Source organism: Topomyia yanbarensis, chromosome 2 (assembly GCF_030247195.1).
Source record: "Topomyia yanbarensis strain Yona2022 chromosome 2, ASM3024719v1, whole genome shotgun sequence".
In the NCBI taxonomy this organism is placed as follows: Eukaryota; Metazoa; Arthropoda; class Insecta; order Diptera; family Culicidae; genus Topomyia; species Topomyia yanbarensis.
Window position 1 is genome coordinate 247,645,662 of NC_080671.1, and position 25,749 is coordinate 247,671,410.

A 25,749-nucleotide genomic window follows, 5' to 3' on the forward strand; every position below is an offset into this window, starting at 1 on the left:
TATGTGTGCAGTAAATTTAGTAATTTTTAACAGTGTGTATTGTTCGTTAATCAAACCACCAATAATAAGTTATTGTGCTCTCCGATAACCAGCCGCGGAAATAAACAAGCTTTATCGTGAGCTGGTATCAAGGAACGTCTCTTGCCTCTTTCATTGCTGGTAGATTTTTGTACGCAACTAACTACATAAACATAATTTATTTATCTTTCTTTTCAGTACTTTTTCGATGTACCTGACAGTTCTATTTCTCTCAGCTTGGTGGAATCGGAAAACCAAGATCGCTATCTTAAGTGTAGTTATTTCAACTTTCATAGGTAAGAAGCAAACCACTCGTATTTCAAGGATTAATGTTATTGTATAGCCGAAAATTATACTTATATATATATATATATATATATATATATATATATATATATATATATATATATATATATATATATATATATATATATATATATATATATATATATATATATATATATATATATATATATATATATATATATATATATATATATATATATATATATATATATATATATATATATATATATATATATATATATATATATATATATATATATATATATATATATATATATATATATATATATATATATATATATATATATATCAATGTCGTCAATGTTCGTATGTATATCATTTATGGACTCCCAAACGGCTTAACCGATTGATATCAAAATGTATACATAGTAGGCCTTTGTTCTGGAGCGTGGTTGTGTGCTATTGGTTGGCGATTATCTGCCCGCCAGATGGCGCTTTGTAACAAATTGTGTTTTCATCCCATTTCGTTTTTTTTTTGCATCACTGTTTGCTACACCCCGGTCGTCAACAAAGCTAGTAGTTTTCTTTTTAATTTATACTTGTTGAACAATCGTGATCGCTTTTATTTTTGTGCTATTTATTTTTCGTGTTAATCGGTTGTGCAAGTACTTTGAGGTTTCGTGAACTTAACCAGCGTCATATGTGATAGCTGCAAGTGTTGTTTTTTTAGTGAAAGTGATAGTTTTGTGTTTTTTTCTACTTGACGTTATCACTGCACAACGTTACGCTCAATTTGTTGGCAAAAGCGACATCTTCTGGTGGATAGCTGATAGTTGCATGCAAGTTCGATTCATTTTTGCTGCGTTTATTGCATATCCGGTAGGCGTTATTTTCTTCGCTCCAAAGCATGGCTTGTACCAACTGCTCGAAAGTCATAAATGATTCTGAGCGAATCACCTGTCACCACATGTTAAATCGCGTTTTGAAGATTTTAAAAAGGTTGTGTCATTGTGGTAGAAATTATTTTGTACTCATAACGGGCGGTGCTACAAATGCTCATAGTAACATTTGGAACAGCTCTAACAGTACTACTCTTCAATTGACTAATGAGTTAATGCCAAACGAGCTCAAATATTCATTATACCATAAAATCTAAGCACATTTTTTTGCGATAAATGAGTCTTCTTTGATTAGTTAGACCTTCCATTAGAGGTCGAAGTGTGTCGTAGTCCCGGGTCTATAGGAACCTTGGTGAGGAAGACTTGGTGACCCATAAAACGTATTTTCCAACAATTGATTTTTGACTTGGATAAAGGCGTCGAATTACATATTTTTCATATTTTTTGTCATGATAGTGGCATACGAAGGAATCTGACCCTCTTCGATTTGTGCGTGTGTCTCAAAGCCTACTTTTATGGATTGTGAAACTATAAGAAATCAGCATTTGAGCTCATTTTAGTAAGTTTCAATTTGTGTGTATGATTAGCACTCTCCATGCATGTCAGCAAACATGTTTTCGTAATTCGAAATTCTATTTTCCAAATCGTGCATCAGATATATTTTGCCAAGAAGGCGAACCCCTTGTTTACCATCCGGCTGAAGCCGCCTATGGAAACTAATACCTTTGCTTGGTTGAACTCTCAATGTGTAGAATGTGGCCCGAGATATTAATCCGCGGAATGTACCAAAACTTCAACCAATCGGAATGTACCAAAACTTCAACCAATCGAAGCACTTTGGGAAGCTGCTTCAGTATTTGTTTATTTGTTTATTTGGAGTAGGGAAAAGCCTCCTGGAGCTGAAATTCTTGCAACCTTCCAATCTCGCTCTCCAGGCGGCATAAAACCTCCTCATCTTTTGTATCAACAGATTACACATTTCCAAATGATACATTTCATTGACTAATACTATACAATTAACATTAACAGAACCTCATTTATATCTAAGGACTAGTACTAGAGCTATGACTATCGAGACAGGGAGTTTAGAAATAATTGTTTTACAGCACTACGTGACAGGTTAAAATCGAAAACATTGGAGCAACGATTGAATAGACGGCACATGCTAATGAATGGCTGATTATAGCCGTAATTAGTTCTGGCTCGAAGGATTCTTAAAAATGAATAAAATCTAAGAATACGACGATGAATGCCAAAATCCACAAGTTGTAGAAGATCAGAACAATCGATTCTTGATTGAAGCAGATCAGCAATGAAAACTGCCTTAGCAACGTCTCGACGAACAGACAGCAAATCGAGGTCGATAAGTTGACAACGGTCTTGTTAACACGGTAGGTTTAGCGGGTCCCTCCATGGTAGCTTACGAAGAGCAAAGTGAACAAACTTTCGCTGAATAGCTTCAATGCGCTGGACATCGATTTGGTAATGAGGTGACCAAACTACTGCTGCATATTCGAGAGTAGAGCGAACCAGAGCACAATAAAGTGCTTTCAAGCAATGTATATCGCTGAAGTTTTTAGTAACTCGAAAAATGAATCCAAGGAGCTTGGAGGCCTTTGAAATGACGTATTCCATATGATCCTTAAAATTTAGTTTGGGATCTAGAATAACTCCTAAGTCCTTTACAGAAGATTCACGCTTAATAATATTTTTCGAAATATTGTAGTCGTATGTAATTGTCGAGCATTTGCGGGTGAACGAGATAACAGAACACTTTGAAGCATTCAAAACCATCCTATTCACTGTGCACCAATTAGTGAATATATCTAACTGTGATTGTAAGAATTCAGTGTCTTCGGCATTTTTGATTAGATGGTATAACTTAAAGTCATCGGAGAATGATAGTTTCATACAATTTACTGAAATGTTCAAATCGTTGAGGTAGAGCAGAAATATAAATGGCCCAAGATGACTGCCTTGAGGAACTCCAGAGCTGACAGCGAAATAAGCAGTGGTGCAGTCTCCAATTTTTACAGCCATTTCGCGACCGGTAAGGTAAGACTGAAGCCAATCCAATAAAGATCCACTGAATCCGAGCCTATCCAACTTGGCAACAGTTATTCTATGATTGATCTTATCAAAAGCTGCCGAGAAATCGGTGTATATAGCGTCAACCTGTTGCCGATTTTCTAATGATCGAATAATGAATGATGTGTATGATGTAAGGTTCGTGGAAGTTGATCGACGAGGCATAAATCTGTGTTTAGTCTCGGATATGTAATTAGAGCAGTTGTGAGTAATGAAATCTAGAACGATTATTTCAAAGAGCTTTGAAACAGCACACAATGAGGCAATCCCGCGATAATTAGAGATAAAGGATTTGTTGCCCTTTTTAAATACTGGGAAGATATACGACTTCTTCCGTGTATCAGGGAAAGCTCCAGACTGTAGAGAGCTGTTGAACATGATTGATAATGGTATCAGTAGACTGCTAGAACAGTTCTTCAGTACTACAGATGGAATTCCATCGGGACCAGAGTTTGACGATAATTTTAGCTTAGAACATGCTGTGCTTACCATGTCACATGTAATAATAGGATGGGATCCAATTGCAGAACGAACAGGGACGTTACTGGCAGCCTCAGAAACCTGTTCATTGGTTAATGTTTCTTCAGTGAAAACACTGCTGAAGTGCGTTCGGAATAAGCTGCATATGTCGGGCAAAGTAGATGATTGAACGTCATCGAGTATCATGTGAGTTGGTAGTCCAGTTTCATTTCTCTGTTCGTTGACGTGATTCCAGAAGCTTTTAGGGTTAGTTTTCAGATTATTCTGGATGCGACGAAGGTAGGCAAAATAGAGGGCTTTATTCAATCGCTTGTAGCGGTTGTTAAGGTGCAAATAATGCGCTCTTAAATGAAGAGAGGGATGCTTCGTGAGTTTCTTAAGTGCGGACCGTTTGGCACGTTTATAGCCTTTCAGAGTTTGATTGGACCATTGGGGATGAATTGGTTCACGACGGGTTTTTTTTGGTACGAACTGGTCGATAGCATATAATGTTATGTGCGTCCATAACATAGCTGCAGAGTTGTAGTCGCAGTTGTATAATAGAGAGCTCCAGTTTAGTGATGTCAGAAATTGATTCATGGCATCAAATTTTCCATTTCTGAAGTCGTAGTATGTTGTCTCGTCGGCATTATTGAAAACGGCGGGAGTACCTTCCGAAATAGCCACTAGAAGGGGAGGATGATGACGACAAGTTTTAACTAGCGGGGAAGGAGCAGCGGTTATGGTACAAGTATTCGATAACTCTTGACTGGCAAAGCATAGATCTAGCAAGCGATTGTTACTGTTTCTATTATCATTCAATTGAACTAGACCGCCAGTGTTGTAATCATCTAGGAGTTTTGAAGTAGCTGGTGCTTTTGTAGAACTATTTGCATCAGGATATAAATAATTTGAAGAGCTGCGGACCCACTTGATACCAGGAAGATTGAAGTCGCCTAATATAATTATCCTATCATTGAAACCAATTTGATCAGTAATCAATGAAAGAGAGTGCAAATGTTGATCAATTAGATCGGCATCGTTAACGCGATCGGGTGGAATGTAAAGCACACAAATATACAGCGTACGGTGTGTAAGTGTGAGAGCGATCCAGATTTGCTCAACGCTACCGCAGTTAGAAAGAGACACCAGACGGGATTTGAATTTTGTGCTGCAGGCGATCAGTACGCCCCCACCACTCTGTTTGCTACTATTATCATTGTTTCGATCTTGCCTGTATACCGTGTAGGAGCTACCAAAAATTTGTTTGGATGAAGTATTACTGTTTAGCCAAGTTTCAGTGAATACATACATGTCATAAACGTTGTCAGAAATTGCCAAATTGTATTCAGTAATAACGCCGTTCATGCCCCCGATATTCTGGTAATAGATGATTAAACCAGAGTTGTCTGAATTACCCGAGCTGACTGGTAACATGTGGGTATGATTGGGAGCCGTGTAGGAGTGCGAGGAGTGGGTTGACGAACTAACCGTAGGTCGATTGGGAACAAACGTGGCGATTGTATTTGACTGTTGATGCGAATGTGTTGCATTCGTTGTGGCAGTGGTCGGGACGAACTGGATTTGCGTTGTGTTATTTGTTGCATGCCGGGTTGATTCGAATTCTGTTTGGCACTGCGATCTAAAAAATGAGCGATTGTTACACCGTTGGGCCAGAAATTCGGTGCTGTAATCTCTGGCTCAAAAGCTGTAGTAGCACAATTAAAATCAAGGATATGCAGAGAAGATGTCAATGTCGCCTAGACCATATATATATATATATATATATATATATATATATATATATATATATATATATATATATATATATATATATATATATATATATATATATATATATATATATATATATATATATATATATATATATATATATATATATATATATATATATATATATATATATATATATATATATATATATATATATATATATATATATATATATATATATATATATATATATATATATATATATATATATATATATATATATATATATATATATATATATATATATATATATATATATATATATATATATATATATATATATATATATATATATATATATATATATATATATATATATATATATATATATATATATATATATATATATATATATATATATATATATATATATATATATATATATATATATATATATATATATATATATATATATATATATATATATATATATATATATATATATATATATATATATATATATATATATATATATATATATATATATATATATATATATATATATATATATATATGGTCTAGGCGACATTGACATCTTCTCTGCATATCCTTGATTTTAATTGTGCTACTGAAGCAGCTTCCCAAAGTGCTTCGATTGGTTGAAGTTTTGGTACATTCCGCGGATTAATATCTTTTCGGCCACATTCTACACATTGAGAGTTCAACCAAGCAAAGGTATTAGTTTCCATAGGCGGCTTCAGCCGGATGGTAAACAAGGGGTTCGCCTTCTTGGCAAAATATATCTGTTTGCTGACATGCATGGAGAGTGCTAATCATACACACAAATTGAAACTTACTAAAATGAGCTCAAATGCTGATTTCTTATAGTTTCACAATCCATAAATGTAGGCTTTGAGACACACTCACAAATCGAAGAGGGTCAGATTCCTTCGTATGCCACTATCATGACAAAAAATATGAAAAATATGTAATTCGACGCCTTTATCCAAGTCAAAAATCAATTGTTGGAAAATACGTTTTATGGGTCACCAAGTCTTCCTCACCAAGGTTCCTATAGACCCGGGACTACGACACACTTCGACCTCTAATGGAAGGTCTAACTAATCAAAGAAGACTCATTTATCGCAAAAAAATGTGCTTAGGTTTTATGGTATAATGAATATTTGAGCTCGTTTGGCATTAACTCATTAGTCAATTGAAGAGTAGTACTGTTAGAGCTGTTCCAAATGTTACTATGAGCATTTGTAGCACCGCCCGTTATGAGTACAAAATAATTTCTACCACAATGACACAACCTTTTTAAAATCTTCAAAACGCGATTTAACATGTGGTGACAGGTGATTCGCTCAGAATCATTTATGACTTTCGAGCAGTTGGTACAAGCCATGCTTTGGAGCGAAGAAAATAACGCCTACCGGATATGCAATAAACGCAGCAAAAATGAATCGAACTTGCATGCAACTATCAGCTATCCACCAGAAGATGTCGCTTTTGCCAACAAATTGAGCGTAACGTTGTGCAGTGATAACGTCAAGTAGAAAAACCTGTTTCAATCCACCTAGCGGTGCAATTGTGCCTTTCTCATTTCTCCAAACTATGATTAATTAGCTGGTTCTTACAATATAACATTATGGAAATGTCTTTCATTCTTATTACACTTGGTAAGTATATATAAGAGCACCTTTTTGCATTCATCGCGGTATCGGTTTGAATCGGAGTTTTCTATGTGACCGCACTCCACAATCCGTAACTCCGGAGCCGGAAGTCGGATGGAGATGGAATTTAATGTCAGTTTCCGGGGACGCAACACCTTTCATTTGAGACTAAGTTGATCAAATCGGTCTAGCCATTTTCAAGAAACCAATATAACCGTTATTCTGAGTTTTTATGCTTCCGGATCCGTCGATGGTGGCCAGTGTGGCCAAAGAGACTTTGCATGACTGTTGGTGACCTAGATCTACAAATTGTGTTGTGTTTACATTTTGGAAAAAGATTCACCTTTTTACATTCATCGCAGAATTTGTTAGAATCGGGATTTGCTGCGTGATCGTGCGTATCACCATGTAATTCAGGAACCAGAACTCGGATCCACACAAAATTCAACAGCAGCTGATGGACCTTTCATTTAAAATTAAGTTTGTCAAAATCGGTTCAGAAAATTCCGAGAAACCGATGTGGACAAATCAACAAATTTTGTTTTGTAACCATACTCTTCAACTCGTAATCCGGAACAAGATGTCGGTTGAAAATGAAATTCAATAGCAACCTATGGGAATATTATACCTTTCATTTGAATCTTAGTTTGTAAAAATCGATTCAGCCATCTCCGAGAAACCGATGTGGACATTTTGTTAACAAATCCGCACATACACACACATAAATACATACATACATACATACATACATACATACATACATACATACATACATACATACATACATACATACATACATACATACATACATACATACATACATACATACATACATACATACATACATACATACATACATACATACATACATACATACATACATACATACATACATACATACATACATACATACATACATACATACATACATACATACATACATACATACATACATACATACATACATACATACACACACAAACACATACATACAGATATTTTGCGATCTCGGCGAACTGAGTCGAATGTTATATGAGACTAGGCCCTCCGGGCCTCGGTTAGAAATTCGGGTTTTGGAGCAATTGCATAACCTTTCTATATGAGAATGGCAAAAGAATAATATTTAATTAGCTTAATCAGCATGAGTTCAATGTTATCTTCATGTGATTATATTTTGAAATGTTGGTGGAGAGAATGGGGGGTTAGTAGAGTGGGAGTGGAGGATGCGTCAAAAATCCTTCATCTTATTTCGGTATACGGGGGGGATGAAGGAAATGCGGGCGTGAGGGTGGTCCAATGGGAGGGGAGTGATGAAGGAGGGCGGTGTAAGGGCAAGGCGGAAGGGGGGGAGGGATAAGGGGCGGCGACGCAATACTCAGCTGCATATTTTGCCTTCCATTTGAGACTTGGTTTGAGAAAATCTGTTCAGTCATCACCGATGAACCGATGTGACTTTAATTGTGGAATATTCCCGGAATTCCGGACTTCCGGAATCGTCGATAGTGGACAATATATTCAAAGAATGTTTGATTGACAATCAGTGATCTAGATCTGCGATTAGAAGTAATTTGGTGACCATTTCAATTGTTTTCAGCCTCTGAGGTATTACGATTTTACCGATTTATACGGGAAATTCCAGTGTATCCTTCCTAACACCCCTGTAACTCCGGAAGCAAGAGTCAGAACCGAATGAAATTCAGCAGCAGTCAATGGTATTACTGTATCTTTCATTTGAAATCAAGTTTGTAAAAATCGGTAGAGAATTCGTTGGGGAATGAGTGTGATATTAGCTTAGGAACTTGGCGGGTTCCCCGGGGGCGTCATGAACCGTCATAGGTGGCCAATGTGGTCAAAGCTGCTTTGATTGATCATTAGTGATGCAGACCCGCAAACTAGAGTAATGTTACATCAATTTTGATATGTTTTACATCATTTGAACATCGTGGTGGTACCAGTTTATATGGGAATTTGCTGTGTGACCGCACTCTTCAACCCGTAACTCCGGAACCGGAAGTCGGATCAACTAAAAATTCAACAGCAGCTTATGGGAGCGTTATACCTTTCAGATGAAACTAAGTTTGCGAAAATCGGTTCAGCCATCTCTGAGAAAATTGTGTGAGTTTAAATGACACACACACACACATACATACACATACACACACATACATACACACACAGACATTTGCCGATCTCGACGAACTGAATCGAATGGTGTATAACACTCGGCCCTCCGGGCCTCGGTTAGAAAGTCGATTTTTACAGTGATTGCATAGCCTTTCTTTATATGAGAAAGGCAAAAACTGCAAAAACGCCATTTTTGCGCATTCAAACATTCATATCTTGGAAACTAAACATCAGAATCAAAAACAAATTAATAGCGTTCATACTGTTTTTAGTTCTTTCATTTAAAATTGGTTTGGATAAGATCGGTTCAGCCATTGCTGAGAAACACGAATGAGAATTTGTCCGTTACATACACACACAGAAACACACACACAGACATTGTCCCAAATCGTCGAGCTGAGTCGATTCGTATATAAGATTCGGCCCTCCGGGCCTCGGAAAAAATCTTAAAAGTTTGAGCAATTCGATACATTTCTTTTATAAGAAATGTAATAAGAAATGTAAAAGGAAGGAAAAAATACATTTAAATCAGTAACTTTGAAACACCGCATCGGAACATCATCACTTGTACCATTTAAGGAAGAACAAAAACTGAGAATTCAAATAGCTTTATTCTTACATTGGGCAAAATAAGGGAAGTTTGGGTTTTGGGGTATTTAAACCCCAAAATCACCTATTTTTACATTTCTTATAAAAGAAATGTATAGAATTCGCTCAAACTTTCAAGATTTTTTCCGAGGCCCGGAGGGCCGAGTCTTATATACCAATCGACTCAGCTCGACGATTTGGGACAATGTCTGTGTGTGTGTATGTAACGGAAAAATTCTCATTCGTGTTTCTCAGCAATGGCTGAACCTATTAAGATCGGTAAGGTAAGTCCAAACCAATTTTAAATGAAAGAACTAAAAACCTGTTTTACTCCACCTAGAGGTGCAATTGTGCCTTTCTCATTTCTCCAAACTATGATTTAATAGCTGGTTCATACAATATAACATTATGGAAATGTCTTTCATTCTTATTACACTTGGTAAGTATATATAAGAGCACCTTTTTGCATTCATCGCGGTATCGGTTTGAATCGGAGTTTTCTATGTGATAGCACTCCACAACCCGTTACTCCGGAGCTGGAAGTCGGATGGAGATGGAATTTAATATCAGTTTCCGACAACGCAACACCTTTCATTTGAGACTAAGTTGATCAAATCGTTCTAGACATTTTCGAGAAACCAATATAACAGTTATTCTGAATTTGGATACTTCCGGATCCGTCGATGGTGGCCAGTGTGGCCAAAAAGACTTTGAATGACTGTTGGTGACCTAGATCTACAAATTCAACAGTTGTGTTTACATTTTGGAAAAAATTCACCTTTTTGCATTCATCGCAGAATTCGTTAGAATAGGGATTTGCTGCGTGATCGTACGTATCACCCTGTAATTCAGGAACCAGAACTTGGATCCACACAAAATTCATCAGCAGCTGATGGACCTTTCATTTAAAATCAAGTTTGTCAAAATCGGTTCAGAAAATTCCGAAAAACCGATGTGGACAAATCAACAAATTTTGTTTTGTAACCATACTCTTCAACTCGTAATCCGGAAGAAGATGTCGGTTGAAAATGAAATTCAATAGCAACCTATGGGAATATTATACCTTTCTTTTGAATTTTAGTTTGTAAAAATCGGTTCAGCCATCTCCGAGAAACCGATGTGGACATTTTGTTAACAAATCCGCACATACACACACATACATACATACATACATAATACATACATACATACATACATACACACAGATATTTTGCGATCTCGGCGAACTGAGTCGAATGTTATATGAGACTCGGCCCTCCGGGCCTCGGTTAGAACGTCGGTTTTTGGAGCAATTGCATAACCTTTCTATATGAGAAAGGCAAAAGAATAATATTTAATTAGCTTAATCAGCATGAGTTCAATATTATCTTCATGTGATTATATTTTGAAATGTTGGTGGAATGGGTTTGAAAGTGGAGCGAATGGGGGGTTAGTAGAGTGGGAGTGGAGGATGCGTCAGAAATCCTTCATCTTATTTCGGTATACGGGGTGGATGAAGGAAATGCGGGCGTGAGGGAGATCCAAGGGGAGGGGAGTGATGAAGGAGGGAGGTGTAAGGGCAAGGCGGGGGGGAAGGGCGGCGACGCAATACTGAACTGCATATTTTGCCTTCCATTTGAGACTTGGTTTGAGAAAATCGGTTCAGTCATCACCGAAGAACCGATGTGACTTTAATTGTGGAATATGCCCGGAATTCCGGACTTCCGGAATCGTCGATAGTGGACAATATATTCAAAGAATATTTGATTGGCAATCAGTGATCTAGATCTGCGATTAGAAGTAATTTGGTGACCATTTCAATTGTTTTTAGCCTCTGAGGTATTACGATTGTACCGATTTATATGGGAAATTCCAGTGTTACCTTACTAACACCCCTGTAACTCCGGAAGCAAGAGTCAGAACCGAATGAAATTCAGCAGCAGTCAACGGTATTACTGTATCTTTCATTTGAAATCAAGTTTGTAAAAATCGGTAAAGAATTCGTTGGCGAATGGGTGTGATATTAGCTTAGGAACATGGCGGGTTCCCCGGGGGCGTCATGAACCGTCATAGGTGGCCAATGTGGTCAAAGCTGCTTTGATTGATCATTAGTGATCCAGACCCGCAAACTAGAGTAATGTTACATCAATTTTAATATGTTTTACATCATTTGAACATCATTGTGGTTCCAGTTTATATGGGAATTTGCTGTGTGACCGCACTCTTCAACCCGTAACTCCGGAACCGGAAGTCGGATCAACTAAAAATTCAATAGCAGCTTATGGGAGCGTTAGACCTTTCAGATGAAATTAAGTTTGTGAAAGTCGGTTCAGCCATCTCTGAGAAAATTGTGTGAGTTTAAATGACACACACACATACACACACACACACACATACATACACACACAGACATTTGCCGATCTCGACGAACTGAATCGAATGGTGTATGACACTCGGCCCTCCGGGCCTCGGTTAAAAAGTCGATTTTCACAGTGATTGCATAGCCTTTCTTTATATGAGAAAGGCAAAAACCTGTTTTAATCCACCTAGAGGTGCAATTGTGCCTTTCTCATTTCTCCAAACAATGATACAATAGCTGGTTCGTACAATATAACATTATGGAAATGTCTTTCATTCTTATTACAGTTGGTAAGTATATATAAGAGCACCTTTTTGCATTCATCGCGGTATCGGTTTGAATCGGAGTTTTCTATGTGATCGCACTCCACAACCCGTAACTCCGGAGCCGGAAGTCGGATGGAGATGGAATTTAATATCAGTTTCCGGGGACGCAACACCTTTCATTTGAGACTAAGTTGATCAAATCGGTCTAGCCATTTTCGAGAAACCAATATAACCGTTATTCTGAATTTGGATACTTCAGGATCCGTCGATGGTGGCCAGTGTGACCAAAGAGCCTTTGAATGACTGTTGGGGACCTAGATCTACAAATTCAACAGTTGTGTACATTTTGGAAAAAGATTCACCTTTTTACATCCATCGCAGAATTCGTTAGAATGGGGATTTGCTGCGTGATCGTACGTATCACCCTGTAATTCAGGAACCAGAACTCGGATCCACACAAAATTCAACAGCAGCTGATGGACCTTTCATTTAAAATTAAGTTTGTCAAAATCGGTTCAGAAAATTCCGAGAAACCGATGTGGACAAATCAACAAATTTTGTTTTGTAACCATACTCTTCAACTCGTAATCCGGAACAAGATGTCGGTTGAAAATGAAATTCAATAGCAACCTATGGGAATATTACACCTTTCATTTGAATCTTAGTTTGTAAAAATCGGTTCAGCCATCTCCGAGAAACATTTGTTGTGGACATTTTGTTAACAAATCTGCACATACACACACATACATACATACATACATACATACATACATACATACATACATACATACATACATACATACATACATACATACACACATACACACATACATACACACATACCTACACACAGATATTTTGCGATCTCGGCGAATTGAGTCGAATGTTAAATGAGACTCGGCCCTCCGGGCCTCGGTTAGAGAGTCGGTTTTTGGAGCAATTGCATAACCTTTCTATATAAGAAAGGCAAAAGAATAATATTTAATTAGCTTAATAAGCATGAGTTCAATGTTATCTTCATGTGATTATAATTTGGAAAGGTTGGTGGAATGGGTTTGAACATGTAGGGAATGGGGGGTTAGTAGAGTGGGAGTGGAGGATGCGTCAAAAATCCTTCATCTTATTTCGGTATACGGGGTGGATGAAGGAAATGCGGGCGTGAGGGTGGTCTAAGAGGAGGGGAGTGATGATGGAGGGAGGCGGAAGGGCAAAGCGGGGGGAGGGGCGGCGACGCAATACTCAACAGCATATTTTGCCTTCCATTTGAGACTTGGTTTGAGAAAATCGGTTCAGTCATCACCGATGAACCGATGTGACTTTAATTGTGGAATATGCCCGGAATTCCGGAATCGTCGATAGTGGACAATATATTCAATGAATGTTTGATTGGCAATCAGTGATCTAGATCTGCGATTAGAAGTAATTTGGTGACCATTTTAATAGTTTTTAGCCTCTGAGGTATACATACATACCGATTTATATGGGAAATTCCAGTGTATCCTTCCTAATACCCCTGTAACTCCGGAAGCAAGAGTCAGAACCGAATGAAATTCAGCAGCAGTCAATGGTATTACTGTATCTTTCATTTGAAATCAAGTTTGTAAAAATCGGTAGAGAATTCGTTGTGTAATGGGTGTGATATTAGTTTAGGAACTTGGCGGGTTCCCCGGGGGCGTCAAGAACCGTCATAGGTGGCCAATGTGGTCAAAGCTGCTTTGATTGATCATTAGTGATGCAGACCCGCAAACTAGAGTAATGTTACATCAATTTTAATATGTTTTACATTTTTCATTTGAACATCATGGTGGTACCAGTTTATATGGGAATTTGCTGTGTGACCGCACTCTTCAACCCGTAACTCCGGAACCGGAAGTCGGATCAACTAAAAATTCAATAGCAGCTTATGGGAGCGTTATACCTTTCAGATGAAACTAAGTTTGCGAAAATCGGTTCAGCCATCTCTGAGAAAATTGTGTGAGTTTAAATGACACACACACATACACACACATACACACACATAAATACACACACAGACATTTGCCGATCTCGACGAACTGAATCGAATGGTGTATGACACTCGGCCTTCCGGGCCTCGGTTAAAAAGTCGATTTTTACAGTGATTGCATAGCCTTTCTTTATATGAGAAAGGCAAAAAACACAAAACTATCACTATTGTTGCTGAAAGTTCCCAGTCGTCCTTAAACGCCGTTGGTTGTGTGAACGCTTTAGCTATAATTTTGTTATTCATCGTTAATATTTTTAATATATTTGAATAGAAGAAACTCACAATTTTTCAGTCTATCTTCACCGATATTCTCTACCGATCGTATGGAATTAAGGTTAGGTTAGCTGTAGATATTAAATGAGGCATTAAATTAAACATATGTAGAGAAAAGAAATTCCACTTACTTCTAAATAATTCAAATTAAATTCACTTTCAAACTATAGAACTAGGATTAATTTAGCTTTAAGTATGTTTAGTTTAAGTTGAAATTTTAACACCGTTCTGCTCACGTGCGCCTGCAATTATTATTCTTTCCTTTGCTAATCTATCTGTCAACCTCTCTACCTTATTTCGATGACCGAGGTAAACTTCACTCTCCATGATCGGTGATCTCTGTCGACGAGGGATACTCGCCGTCACATTCCCCCGCCCGTAAACCATTATTGTCCTCTTGATCTGGTCCTTCTTCTGCCACGACGTCGAGCACTGCAAGTTTAACGGCAGGGCGTCGTACGACTCCGCTTGTTGTTCGTATCCACGCTTGTCGAATTCTCCCATCCGATCCTACTGCTACTTTTACCACTCTTCCTCGGATCCACTGGTTCCTTACTGCCCCATCCACAATCAACACCAAATCTCCTACTGCCACTTCCTTAACATCCTCGAACCATTTAGATCGCCTTGAGATTACTGGCAAGTATTCTTTGAGCCATCTCCTCCAGAATCTGTCCGTTATATGTTGCGCGAGTTTCCAGCTACTTCTTAAACCCTTTTTGTCAATTGGTGATACTGGCAGCTGCTTTACTCCGTTCGAGTTTCCTAGCAGAAAATAATTGGGTGTCAATGCTTCTTCATCTGCCGATTGTAACGGGATGTACGTCAAAGGTCGTGTATTGATCATTGCGATCACTGCGCGAAAACCGTCAAATCGGACGATGACTTTATCGAGTGCATGGGATTTTGCAAAAATGTGGTGCATATGCAGTGCGGTAAACAACTCAACAAGCCGTTCTTGAAAAAACTTGCCGAAAACCCTAATTTATTTTGGATGTGCAATGAATGTGTCAAGTTGATGAAGTTTGCTCGCTTTCGCGACACCGTTTCCTCGCTTGGATGTGTTATCGCTACTATCGCTGGGAAAACGGATGACGTCTGTGCTGAACTAAAGGCAGAGTTATCAAAAAATAACTAGCAAATTTCGCACCTCGCCAGAAAGGTTTCAACAGCCACTCCAGTCCGGCCAAATTCCGGTACATCTCGACCACCTCAGAAACGTCGTCGCGAGGATGGCCCTGATCCGAGCAGTATTCTTGTCCGCGGTCGAAAGCTAGTCGATAATAGCAACATTCTCACGGTTCCACCTCCCACTCCGTTGCTCTGGATGTATCTTTCCCGCTTTCATCCCAGCGTTAGCAAGGAGACAGTCGAAAAAATGTCCAAAGAAGGGCTAAACTGCAACGAGGAAATAAAGGTTATTCCGCTTGTTAAAAAAGGCATAGACGTCAGTACTCTGAACTTCATATCTTTCAAAGTTGAAGTTCACCCAAAGTACCGTGAAGCAGCTCTTAACCCTGACACATGGCCGCAAGGCATATTGTTCAGGGAATTTGAGGATAGCCGTACCCAGAACATTTGGTGCCCACCGACTGATTTTCCTACGCCTTCGGAAGCCGCATGTATTCCGCTAAGTCAACCCGGCCCATCAACCCTACAGAGGACTGCGCAACGATTGGCAATGCCACTATACCAAGCTACACCGCCATTGTGAAGGAGTGTCGACGCTGATCGCATACTGGGACGCAATGCAGTTGGTACAATGGAAGCCCTCGATCCCCCCGCCACAGTCGAGCCCTTGCAGCCAGCGTTCAGCAGTCGTCCCGGTCCTCTATGTGTGGGTGGAGAAGGGGTCTTCCAAGCCGCCTTTCTCGGCAAGTATTATACAAATTGTAACGATACAACGGTTAAACCGATTCACGCTTCTAGTTCATCGTCCAACACTCGCCGTAAGCTACTACCGTCCCGTTCCTGCTCTCCGCATCGCTCCATCGGGGTTCAACGCATACTGGGACGCACCGCAGTTGGCACTATGGAAGCGCTCGTCCCCCCCGCCACAGTCGAGCAATTGCAGCCAGCGATCATCAGTCGTCCCGGTCCTGTGTGTGGGATGGGTGAAAGGGTCTTCCAACCCGCCACAAATGGTAAGTATACATCTGATCCGAACACTTCAAGCGCTGATGTATTCTTCGCTTCCAGTAATTTGCCTTTTGCTCTAACATCTTGTGACGAGATGTCAACTATTTCTGTCGCCGATGATGATCGCTACATTCTGGGGCGCGATGCAGTTGATTCGCCCTCTGCAGAACCTGATCCGTCATCCAATAACATCGAGATTTACTACCAGAATGTTGGTGGCTTAAATTCATCAACGGACAGCTATTTGCTTGCGACCACGGGCTGCTGTTATGACGTCATCGCCTTAACCGAGACGTGGCTCAACAACCGTACTCTGTCTCGCCAGGTGTTTGGTTCAACATTTGATGTCTTCCGCTGTGATCGCAATGTCCTCAACAGCCGCAAAGCATCAGGTGGTGGTGTACTCATCGCCGTTCGCCATGGTATAAAAGCCCGAGTGATCAACGATGAGCGGTGGGAGAGCTCCGAGCAAGTGTGGATATCAGATAACTACTTTAACTTACCTGACTCGACCTGGTGCCCAGCAAGTAATGGATTTCTACGATTGGATATCGAAAAATCTGTGCTTATCAACAATGCCAGTTGTATCTTGGACAACTACAGTAGCGCAACTCTTCGGCAAATTAATAATATCATCAACGAGAACGGACGTACATTGGACCTCTGCTTTGTAAGTGCCCGGGACTATGCTCCGTACTGCTGCGCCGCTCCGACACCTTTCGTCCAGCATGTGCGCCATCATCCCCCACTACATCTTGTACTCGCTGGTAACCTAAGAGTGAGTTTTGATGACGTCTCAAGCTCTATCGTCTACGATTTTAAAAACGCTGACTACGACAGCATCGTTAGCACGCTGTTGGATATAAACTGCGACGAAAATCTTAACAATGATGACGCGAACGAAGCAGCGATGACGTTTTCTAATATTCTTAACTACCTAATCGACCGTCATGTGCCAAAACGAACAGTCAGCACAAATCAACACCCTCCCTGGCAATCAACAGTGCTTAGACGATTAAAAACTGCCAAACGAGCCGCATTTAAAAAGTTCTCGAAGCATAAGACACTTGCATTACGAAACCACTACTTTCAACTCAACCACGAATACAAAAGCAAAGCAGACGTGCCTTTTTTAGATATCAGCGAAACGTCGAGCGTCAACTGAAATCCAAGCCCAAGTCGTTTTGGAAATATGTGAACGAGCAGCGAAAAGAATCCGGGTTACCATCTTGTATGTCATTAAATGGAGTTTTAGGCACCGACACTAAGGAAATTTGCCAATTGTTTTCCGACAAATTTTCAAGCGTTTTTTCCGACGAGAACCTTTCCCCACAACAAGTCGCTGCCGCTTCAAATCTAACTCCTTCTCTAGGACGAACCATCAACCGAATTTGTGTCGATAATGCTGCCATTCTTGCAGCAAATTCCAAGCTGAAAGCATCTAGTTCCCCGGGCCTAGATGGCGTTCCCTCGATTTTTGTAAAAAAGTGCATCAGCGGGCTTCTTGAACCACTTCGGCGAGTCTTTGTGCTGTCACTCAATACTGGAACATTCCCTTCCTGCTGGAAAGCAGCGCACATGTTTCCAGTTCACAAAAAAGGAAACAAATCGAACATTGACAATTATCGAGGAATCTCGTGTTTAAGTGCAGTATCCAAACTATTCGAGCTGGTTGTCTTAGACCCTCTTTTCTTTCACTGCAAACACTACATTGCAGACGATCAACACGGATTTATGCCTAAACGATCGACAACGACTAACCTGCTCTCGTTCACAACATATGCAATGGATGGATTCGCTGACGGATTGCAAACCGATGCTATTTACATGGATCTATCTGCGGCCTTCGACAAAATCAATCATGATATCGCAATAGCGAAGCTGGACAAACTCGGTATTCATGGACAACTTCTGCGCTGGTTTCGTTCCTACCTCGATGGAAGGCAACTCCAAATCAGCATTAAGGACTGTCTATCTACACCATTCTTCGCTACATCCGGCATCCCACAAGGAAGCCATCTCGGTCCAGTGATATTCCTCCTCTACTTTAATGACGTCAACATCAAATTACAAGGACCCCGCCTTTCTTTTGCCGACGACATGAAATTTTTTCAACAAATATGGGATAAAACCGATGCCGAGCTTCTTCAGAGGGAACTGAACAGCTTTAGTACGTGGTGTGATCTAAACAGAATGGTTTTAAACCCGAGCTACGCTACGTTCACGCGGAAACGCCATCCGATTCAGTTTAACTACCATCTCTTCGACTCGAGTATTCCAAGACACTCTAACGTCAAGGATCTCGGAGTCATCATGGATTCGGCACTAACGTTCAAACCACATACATCATCCATTGTGGATAAGGCTTCAAGACAGCTTGGGTTCATCTTCCGAATAGCGAAAAACTTTAAGGACGTATACTGTTTAAAATCTCTCTATTGTGCGCTGGTTCGCTCAACACTGGAATATTGTTCTGCTGTTTGGAACCCTTACTACCAGAACGGTGTCGACAGAATCGAGGCCGTCCAACGCCGGTTCATACGCTTTGCACTCCGACTTCTTCCTTGGCAAAACAGATTTCAGCTGCCGAGCTATGAAAACCGTTGTCAGTTAATACAGATCGATACTCTAAGCATCCGGAGGGACTGCTCTCGAGCCCTGTTCGTCTCGGACTTACTGTCTGCCAGGGTGGATTGCCCTACAATCCTCGGACGCCTCGTTTTTCAAGCTCGCGTTCGAGCTCTGCGCAATAACTCTCTTCTGCGAGTCCCATTCAGGAGAATTAACTATGGGCGCCAGAGCGCTGTTACCGGACTCCAGCGTGTGTTTAACAGTGTGGCGACGGCGTTTGACTTCAACCTGACAAGGAATTCGATAAAAACTAAAATAATTCGTATTCTGAAATGTAATTAGTTTAAGTAACCACCATTGGGGCCAAGGGGTCTGTTGGTGACGGTACAACAAATAAACAAATAAACAAATTGCTTCTGCTTCAATAATCACGGTCTCCAGGGTCTCGTCGTCGGGTCTTCGAGAGGTGGAGATAGCGTAGTTGGTAAATCGATTGCCTTGTACGCAGCTCACCTGGGTTCAATTCCCAACCCCGCACATAGGGTTAGAGATCTTTCTAAAGAGATTTCTCTAACCCGACAAAGAGGCGAATGACCCTAAGGTTAAAACCTCTATAATCAAAATAAAAAAAAATAAAAAAAAAGCATCGTTAGCACGCTGTTGGATGTAAACTGGGACAAAAATATTGACAATGACGACGCGAACGAAGCAGCGATGACGTTTTCTAGTATTCTTAAGGTAGCTCGACCGCCATGTACCAAAACGAACAATTAGTACCGATGAACACCCTCCCTGGCAATCAACAGTGCTTAGACGTTTAAAATCTGTCAAACGAGCTGGATTAAAAAAATTCTCGAAGCATAAGACACTTGCATTACGAAATCACTACTTTCAACTCAACCACGAATACAAACAACAAAGCAGACGCGCCTTTTTTAGACACCAGCGAAACGTCGAGCGTCAACTGAAATCCAAGCCCAAGTCGTTCTGGAAGTATGTTAACGAGCAGCAAAAAGAATCCGGTTTGCCATCTTGAATGTCGTTAAATGGAGTTTTAGGTACCGACACTAAGAAAATTTGCCAACTGTTCTCCGACAAATTTTCAAGTTGCTGCCGCCGCTAATTTAACTCCTTCTCTAGGACGAACCATCAACCGAATTTGTGTCGATAATGCTGCCATTCTTGCAGCAAATGCCAAACTGAAAGCATCTTGTTCCCCGGGTCTAGATGGTGTTCCCTCGATTTTTGTCAAAAAGTGCATCAGCGGGCTTCTTGAACCACTTCGGCGAGTCTTCGAGCTATCACTCACTACTGGTACATTCCCTTCCTGCTGGAAAGCAGCGCACATTTTTCCAATTCATGAAAAAGGAAACAAATCGAACATTGACAATTATCGGGGAATCTCGTGTTTAAGTGCTGTATCAAAACTGTTCGAGCTGGTTGTGTTAGATCCTATTTTCTTTCACTGCAAACACTACATTGCAGATGACCAACACGGTTTTATGCCTAAACGATCGACAACGACAAACCTGCTCTCGTTCACAACATATATAATGGATGGATTCGCTGACGGATTGCAAACCGATGCTATTTATATGGATCTATCTGCGGCCTTCGACAAAAGCAACCATGATATTGCAATAGCGAAGCTGGACACTCTCGGCATTCATGGACAACTTCTGCGCTGGTTTCGTTCCTACCTCGATGGAAGGCAACTCCAAATCAGCATTAAGGACTGTCTATCTGCACCATTCTTCGCTACATCCGGCATACCACAAGGAAGCCATCTCGGTCCAGTAATATTCCTCCTATACTTTAATGACTTCAATTTCACATTACGAGGACCCCGCCTTTCTTTCGCCGACGACATGAAAATTTTTCAACAAATACGGGATAAAACCGATGCCGAGCTTCTTCAGAGGGAACTGAACAGCTTTAGTACGTGGTGTAAACAGAATGGTTTTAAACCCGAGCAAATGCTCAATCGTTACGTTCACGCGGAAACGCCAACCGACTCAGTTTAACTACCATTTCTTCGGCTCGAGCATTCCAAGACACTCTCACATCAAAGATCTCGGAGTCATCATGGATACGGCATTAACATTCAAACCACATACGTCATACATCGTGGATAAGGGATCACGACAGCTTGGGTTCATCTTCCGAATAGCGAAAAACTTCAGTGACGTATATTGTCTTAAATCGCTTTACTGCGCGTTGGTCCGCTCAACGTTAGAATATTGTTCAGCTGTTTGGAATCCGTACTACCAGAACGGGATTGACAGAATCGAGGCTGTCCAACGCAGGTTCATACGCTTCGCCCTTCGTCATCTCCCATGGCGAAACAGATTTCAGCTGCCGAGCTATGAAAACCGTTGCCAGCTAATACACCTCAATACACTCAGTATTCGGAGGGACTGCTCTCGAGCCCTGTTCGTCTCGGACTTACTCTCTGCCAGAGTGGATTGCCCTACAATCCTCGGACGTCTGGATCTTCAAGCCCGCGTTCGAGCTCTACGCAATAACTCCCTTCTGCGAGTTCCGTTCAGGAGAACCAATTATGGTTGCCAGTGAAGTGAAAATGTTGTCAATTTTAAAATGTAATTAGTTTAAGCAACCACCATTGGGGCCAAGGGGCCTATTGGTGAAGGTAATAAACATAAACATAAACCACATGTTAAATCGCGTTTTGAAGATTTTAAAAAGGTTGTGTCATTGTGGTAGAAATTGTTTTGTACTCATAACGGGCGGTGCTACAAATGCTCATAGTAACATTTGGAACAGCTCTAACAGTACTACTCTTCAATGAGTCTAATGAGTTAATGCCAAACGAGCTCAAATATTCATTATACCATAAAACCTAAGCACAATTTTTTTGCGATAAATGAGTCTTATTTGATTAGTTAGACCTTCCATTAGAGGTCGCAGTGTGTCGTAGTCCCGGGTCTATAGGAACCTTGGTGAGGAAGACTTGGTGACCCATAAAACGTATTTTCCAACAATTGATTTTTGACTTGGATAAAGGCGTCGAATTACATATTTTTTGTCATGATAGTGGCATACGAAGGAATCTGACCCTCTTCGATTTGTGCGTGTGTCTCAAAGCCTACTTTTATGGATTGTGAAACTATAAGAAACCAGCATTTGAGCTCATTTTAGTAAGTTTCAATTTCTGTGTATGATTAGCACTCTCCATGCATGTCAGCAAACATGTTTTCGTAATTCGAAATTCTATTTTCCAAATCGTGCATCAGATATATTTTGCCAAGAAGGCGAACCCCTTGTTTACCATCCGGCTGAAGTCGCCTATGGAAACTAATACCTTTGCTTGGTTGAACTCTCAATGTGTAAAATGTGGCCGAAAAGATATTAATCCGCGGAATGTACCAAAACTTCAACCAATCGAAGCATTTTGGGAAGCTGCTTCAGCAGCACAATTAAAATCAAGGATATGCAGAGAAGATCTCAATGTCGCCTAGACCATGATGGGAGCATAAAAGGAAGTTTAGGTACACTTGAGGAAGATAAGCTGTCTTATTTTTTTTTAAATAATTACTAGATATAAAAAACGAGAGTTCAATCGCACCAACCATCCCCGGCGATGGTGATTTTTTTTTCTCTGCCGTCATTCCTCTCCAGGATTATTCTATACGTTCGAAATTGTAATTACGAACCAGCAAACGTACATCAATAAATTACAATGGATACGGTCACGCGCAAACCAGGAAGTAGAGTTGAGTGTCGCATCGGTAGCTTTCGATGCATTTCCGTTGTCGTAACAGAGAGTGTGCAGCTGTCAATGGCCATCATCCGAGCTGAAGTTGGGAACCAAGATAAAAGAAGACGAACTTAACCCTCTGGAACAGTTTGTGTCGAATACGCAGTGCGGTCGGACGTGTATCGCTTTCGGTCCGTATAAGCGAGTGACGTGAAGAAGCAAAGTGATCCCCCAGTGCAATGCAGAAAGAAGAACGAATAAAATTCTGTGCACGGTATAGGAAACAAAAGCCTCAATACTGTGAAGTGTGTAGCGGCTCTTAGCCGGCGTGCGAGAAATATTTAAACCACACCACGTATAGCAGAGCTCCCCGCGAGATGATAACCCCCTCTAGTGCCCACCGTTGAGTAAATTACGAGTGAAGTGTGTCGTGCGTTACAGTGATAAGTTGCGTTTAAACCGCCCATGGGGGCGACTGATCCCCCTCCGGGTGGAGGAGGACCATCGTACCAGAATACATTCCCACAATGGGGAGATCATACTGGGGATATGATAAGCAAGCAAATCTTGCTGCTATGTGCTAAAAATCCAAAGCCAGCGACAGATAAAGGTATGGAAATTGATTGTTCTAATCCAAACATGTTCTCTAGCCCCACTACTCCCGAAATTACATTACCCACGAACCCATTCATTATCAACAAATCGGTCGAGCAAGCCATTGGCGGCACGGCTCGAAACACTGTTATAGCTACCAAAGAAGCCAGAGGATCGCTATATGTTCTCCGCGTTTCCTCGAAGAAAATCCTCGACAAACTTCTCGCAATGACTTCCCTAATTGACGGAACACCGATCGAGGTGATACACCATCCTTCCTTGAACTTCTCCCAGGGAGTAGTATATGACGTTGACACTAAGAATATCGACAACGAAACAATGCTTGCTAACCTATCAAGCCAAGGCGTCAGCGCAGTTCGGAGAATCACCAAACGGCAGGATGAACTTATCAATAACACCCCACTCGTAATCATTACTTTCAACAGCCAGTCTCCGCCAGCATAGATTTATTACGGATTGATCCGCTTGCCCGTGCGACAGTATTATCCATCCCCCCTACAGTGTTTCGGCTGTGCTAAGTACGGGCACTCTCGAAAAAACTGTTCCGAGCAGAAAATCTGCTTAAACTGTTCTCTCGACCATGACTTAGTAGACGGGCAGCAATGCAAGCAGCCCAAGTTCTGCAGAAACTGCGAAGCGAAACACAGCCCAATTGATCATAAATGCCCACTGTATGTCGAAGAAGAAAAAATCGTTCGTTTGAAAATAGATCAGCAGCTTACATACAACGAAGCCAGAGCCGAATTCCGACGTAGCAGACGGCCTACAACGTACGCTAGCCAAGTTACATCGGACCAAACTGAAAAGGATGGGCTCATCAAAGAACTACGAGCAGAGGTAACAACACTTTTAAAGCAAGCGGAAGAAACAAAACTACTTAAGAGCAAGTTGGCAGACCTGAAAAAACAGCTTGAGGAATCTAGAACTAAAGACGATGAAACCCGGCGAATGCGAAACCAACTACACAAAATCAAAGAAGGATATCGAACTCTAGCAAAGGAACACGCTGCACTAAAAGTTGAACTAGCGAATCACAAGAAAACATCGGAAGCTCAAATTACCCCAAGCAAGACTACACCCGGTAACCAGCCGAAAAAAGTTAAATACAGCGCGATCCAATCTAGCGAGGAAAGCTTGGAGGAAGAGGAAACAATGTCATCCAAACCTAACACGAATATCAGCAGAACCGGACAGCATGCCAGTCAAACCGAAGGCATGTTCCTGGCCCCGAAACCCGGAAATGCCAAAGGAAAATCCAACCCTATAATCACAACCAGACAAACTCGCGGACTTGCACAACGCTCTAGAACAACTAGCCAACAATCAAACAACAGTCAGGACCCCAGCCCATGTAGAGCATCTGCAGACGACCACCACGTTACCACCATAAACCAATGAACAAACACTCAAATAAACAAACCAACCAACGCAACACAGTTTTGAACAACAATCAACACTACCCAAAAGCCACTAAACCAGCGAAAGATCCCCCCATCACTCAGACCGACCCCACTAGAAATACTGTCAACTCAATTCGAAATAATGCGGCTATGGCAGAAGGCCATCTGTTAGCCGTCCTCGCCCAGCAGATATCGGCCGACAATAGATCAGAATCACTGACATTACCAGCAATACCTCGGGGGAGGTGCAGCCCCGTCAGTGCGGACGTTACACCCCAACCGGAACTGGCGGACAACCTGCGCCCCCCCTTGAGCATCGTGACCGAGACGCACAAGGGTGGCAACACTCGTTCCTCGACGGGATTGAACACAAGAAACCTTCCGATCGCACAACAACAAACCCAGATAGGAGACTCAGGGGGCTCCGCTCGTAAAAGTCACTTTTACGAGTCCTTTCCAAGTGCGATAGAAGGCCGAACCTTTTTTCATATTAAAGCAAACCGTATCAGTGAAACGACTATGGCAGAAGGCCGACCACCACCTGAAACAATCAATGCAAGTCCGACATACC

The 25,749-nt window shown here is 40.8% G+C and overlaps 1 protein-coding gene across 1 annotated transcript in view; it reads left to right on the forward strand.

Annotated features, from left to right (window-relative positions):
• The first annotated feature begins 220 nt into the window (after window positions 1-220).
• The window catches only part of LOC131683047 (alpha-1,2-mannosyltransferase ALG9), a 388,351-nt gene continuing 362,822 nt past the window's right edge, over window positions 221-25,749 (forward strand). The window contains exon 1 of the mRNA XM_058964866.1: window positions 221-314. Coding sequence (XP_058820849.1) covers window positions 227-314 — 88 coding nt within the window. The 5' untranslated portion in view covers window positions 221-226. The remainder of the gene's footprint in view (window positions 315-25,749) is intronic.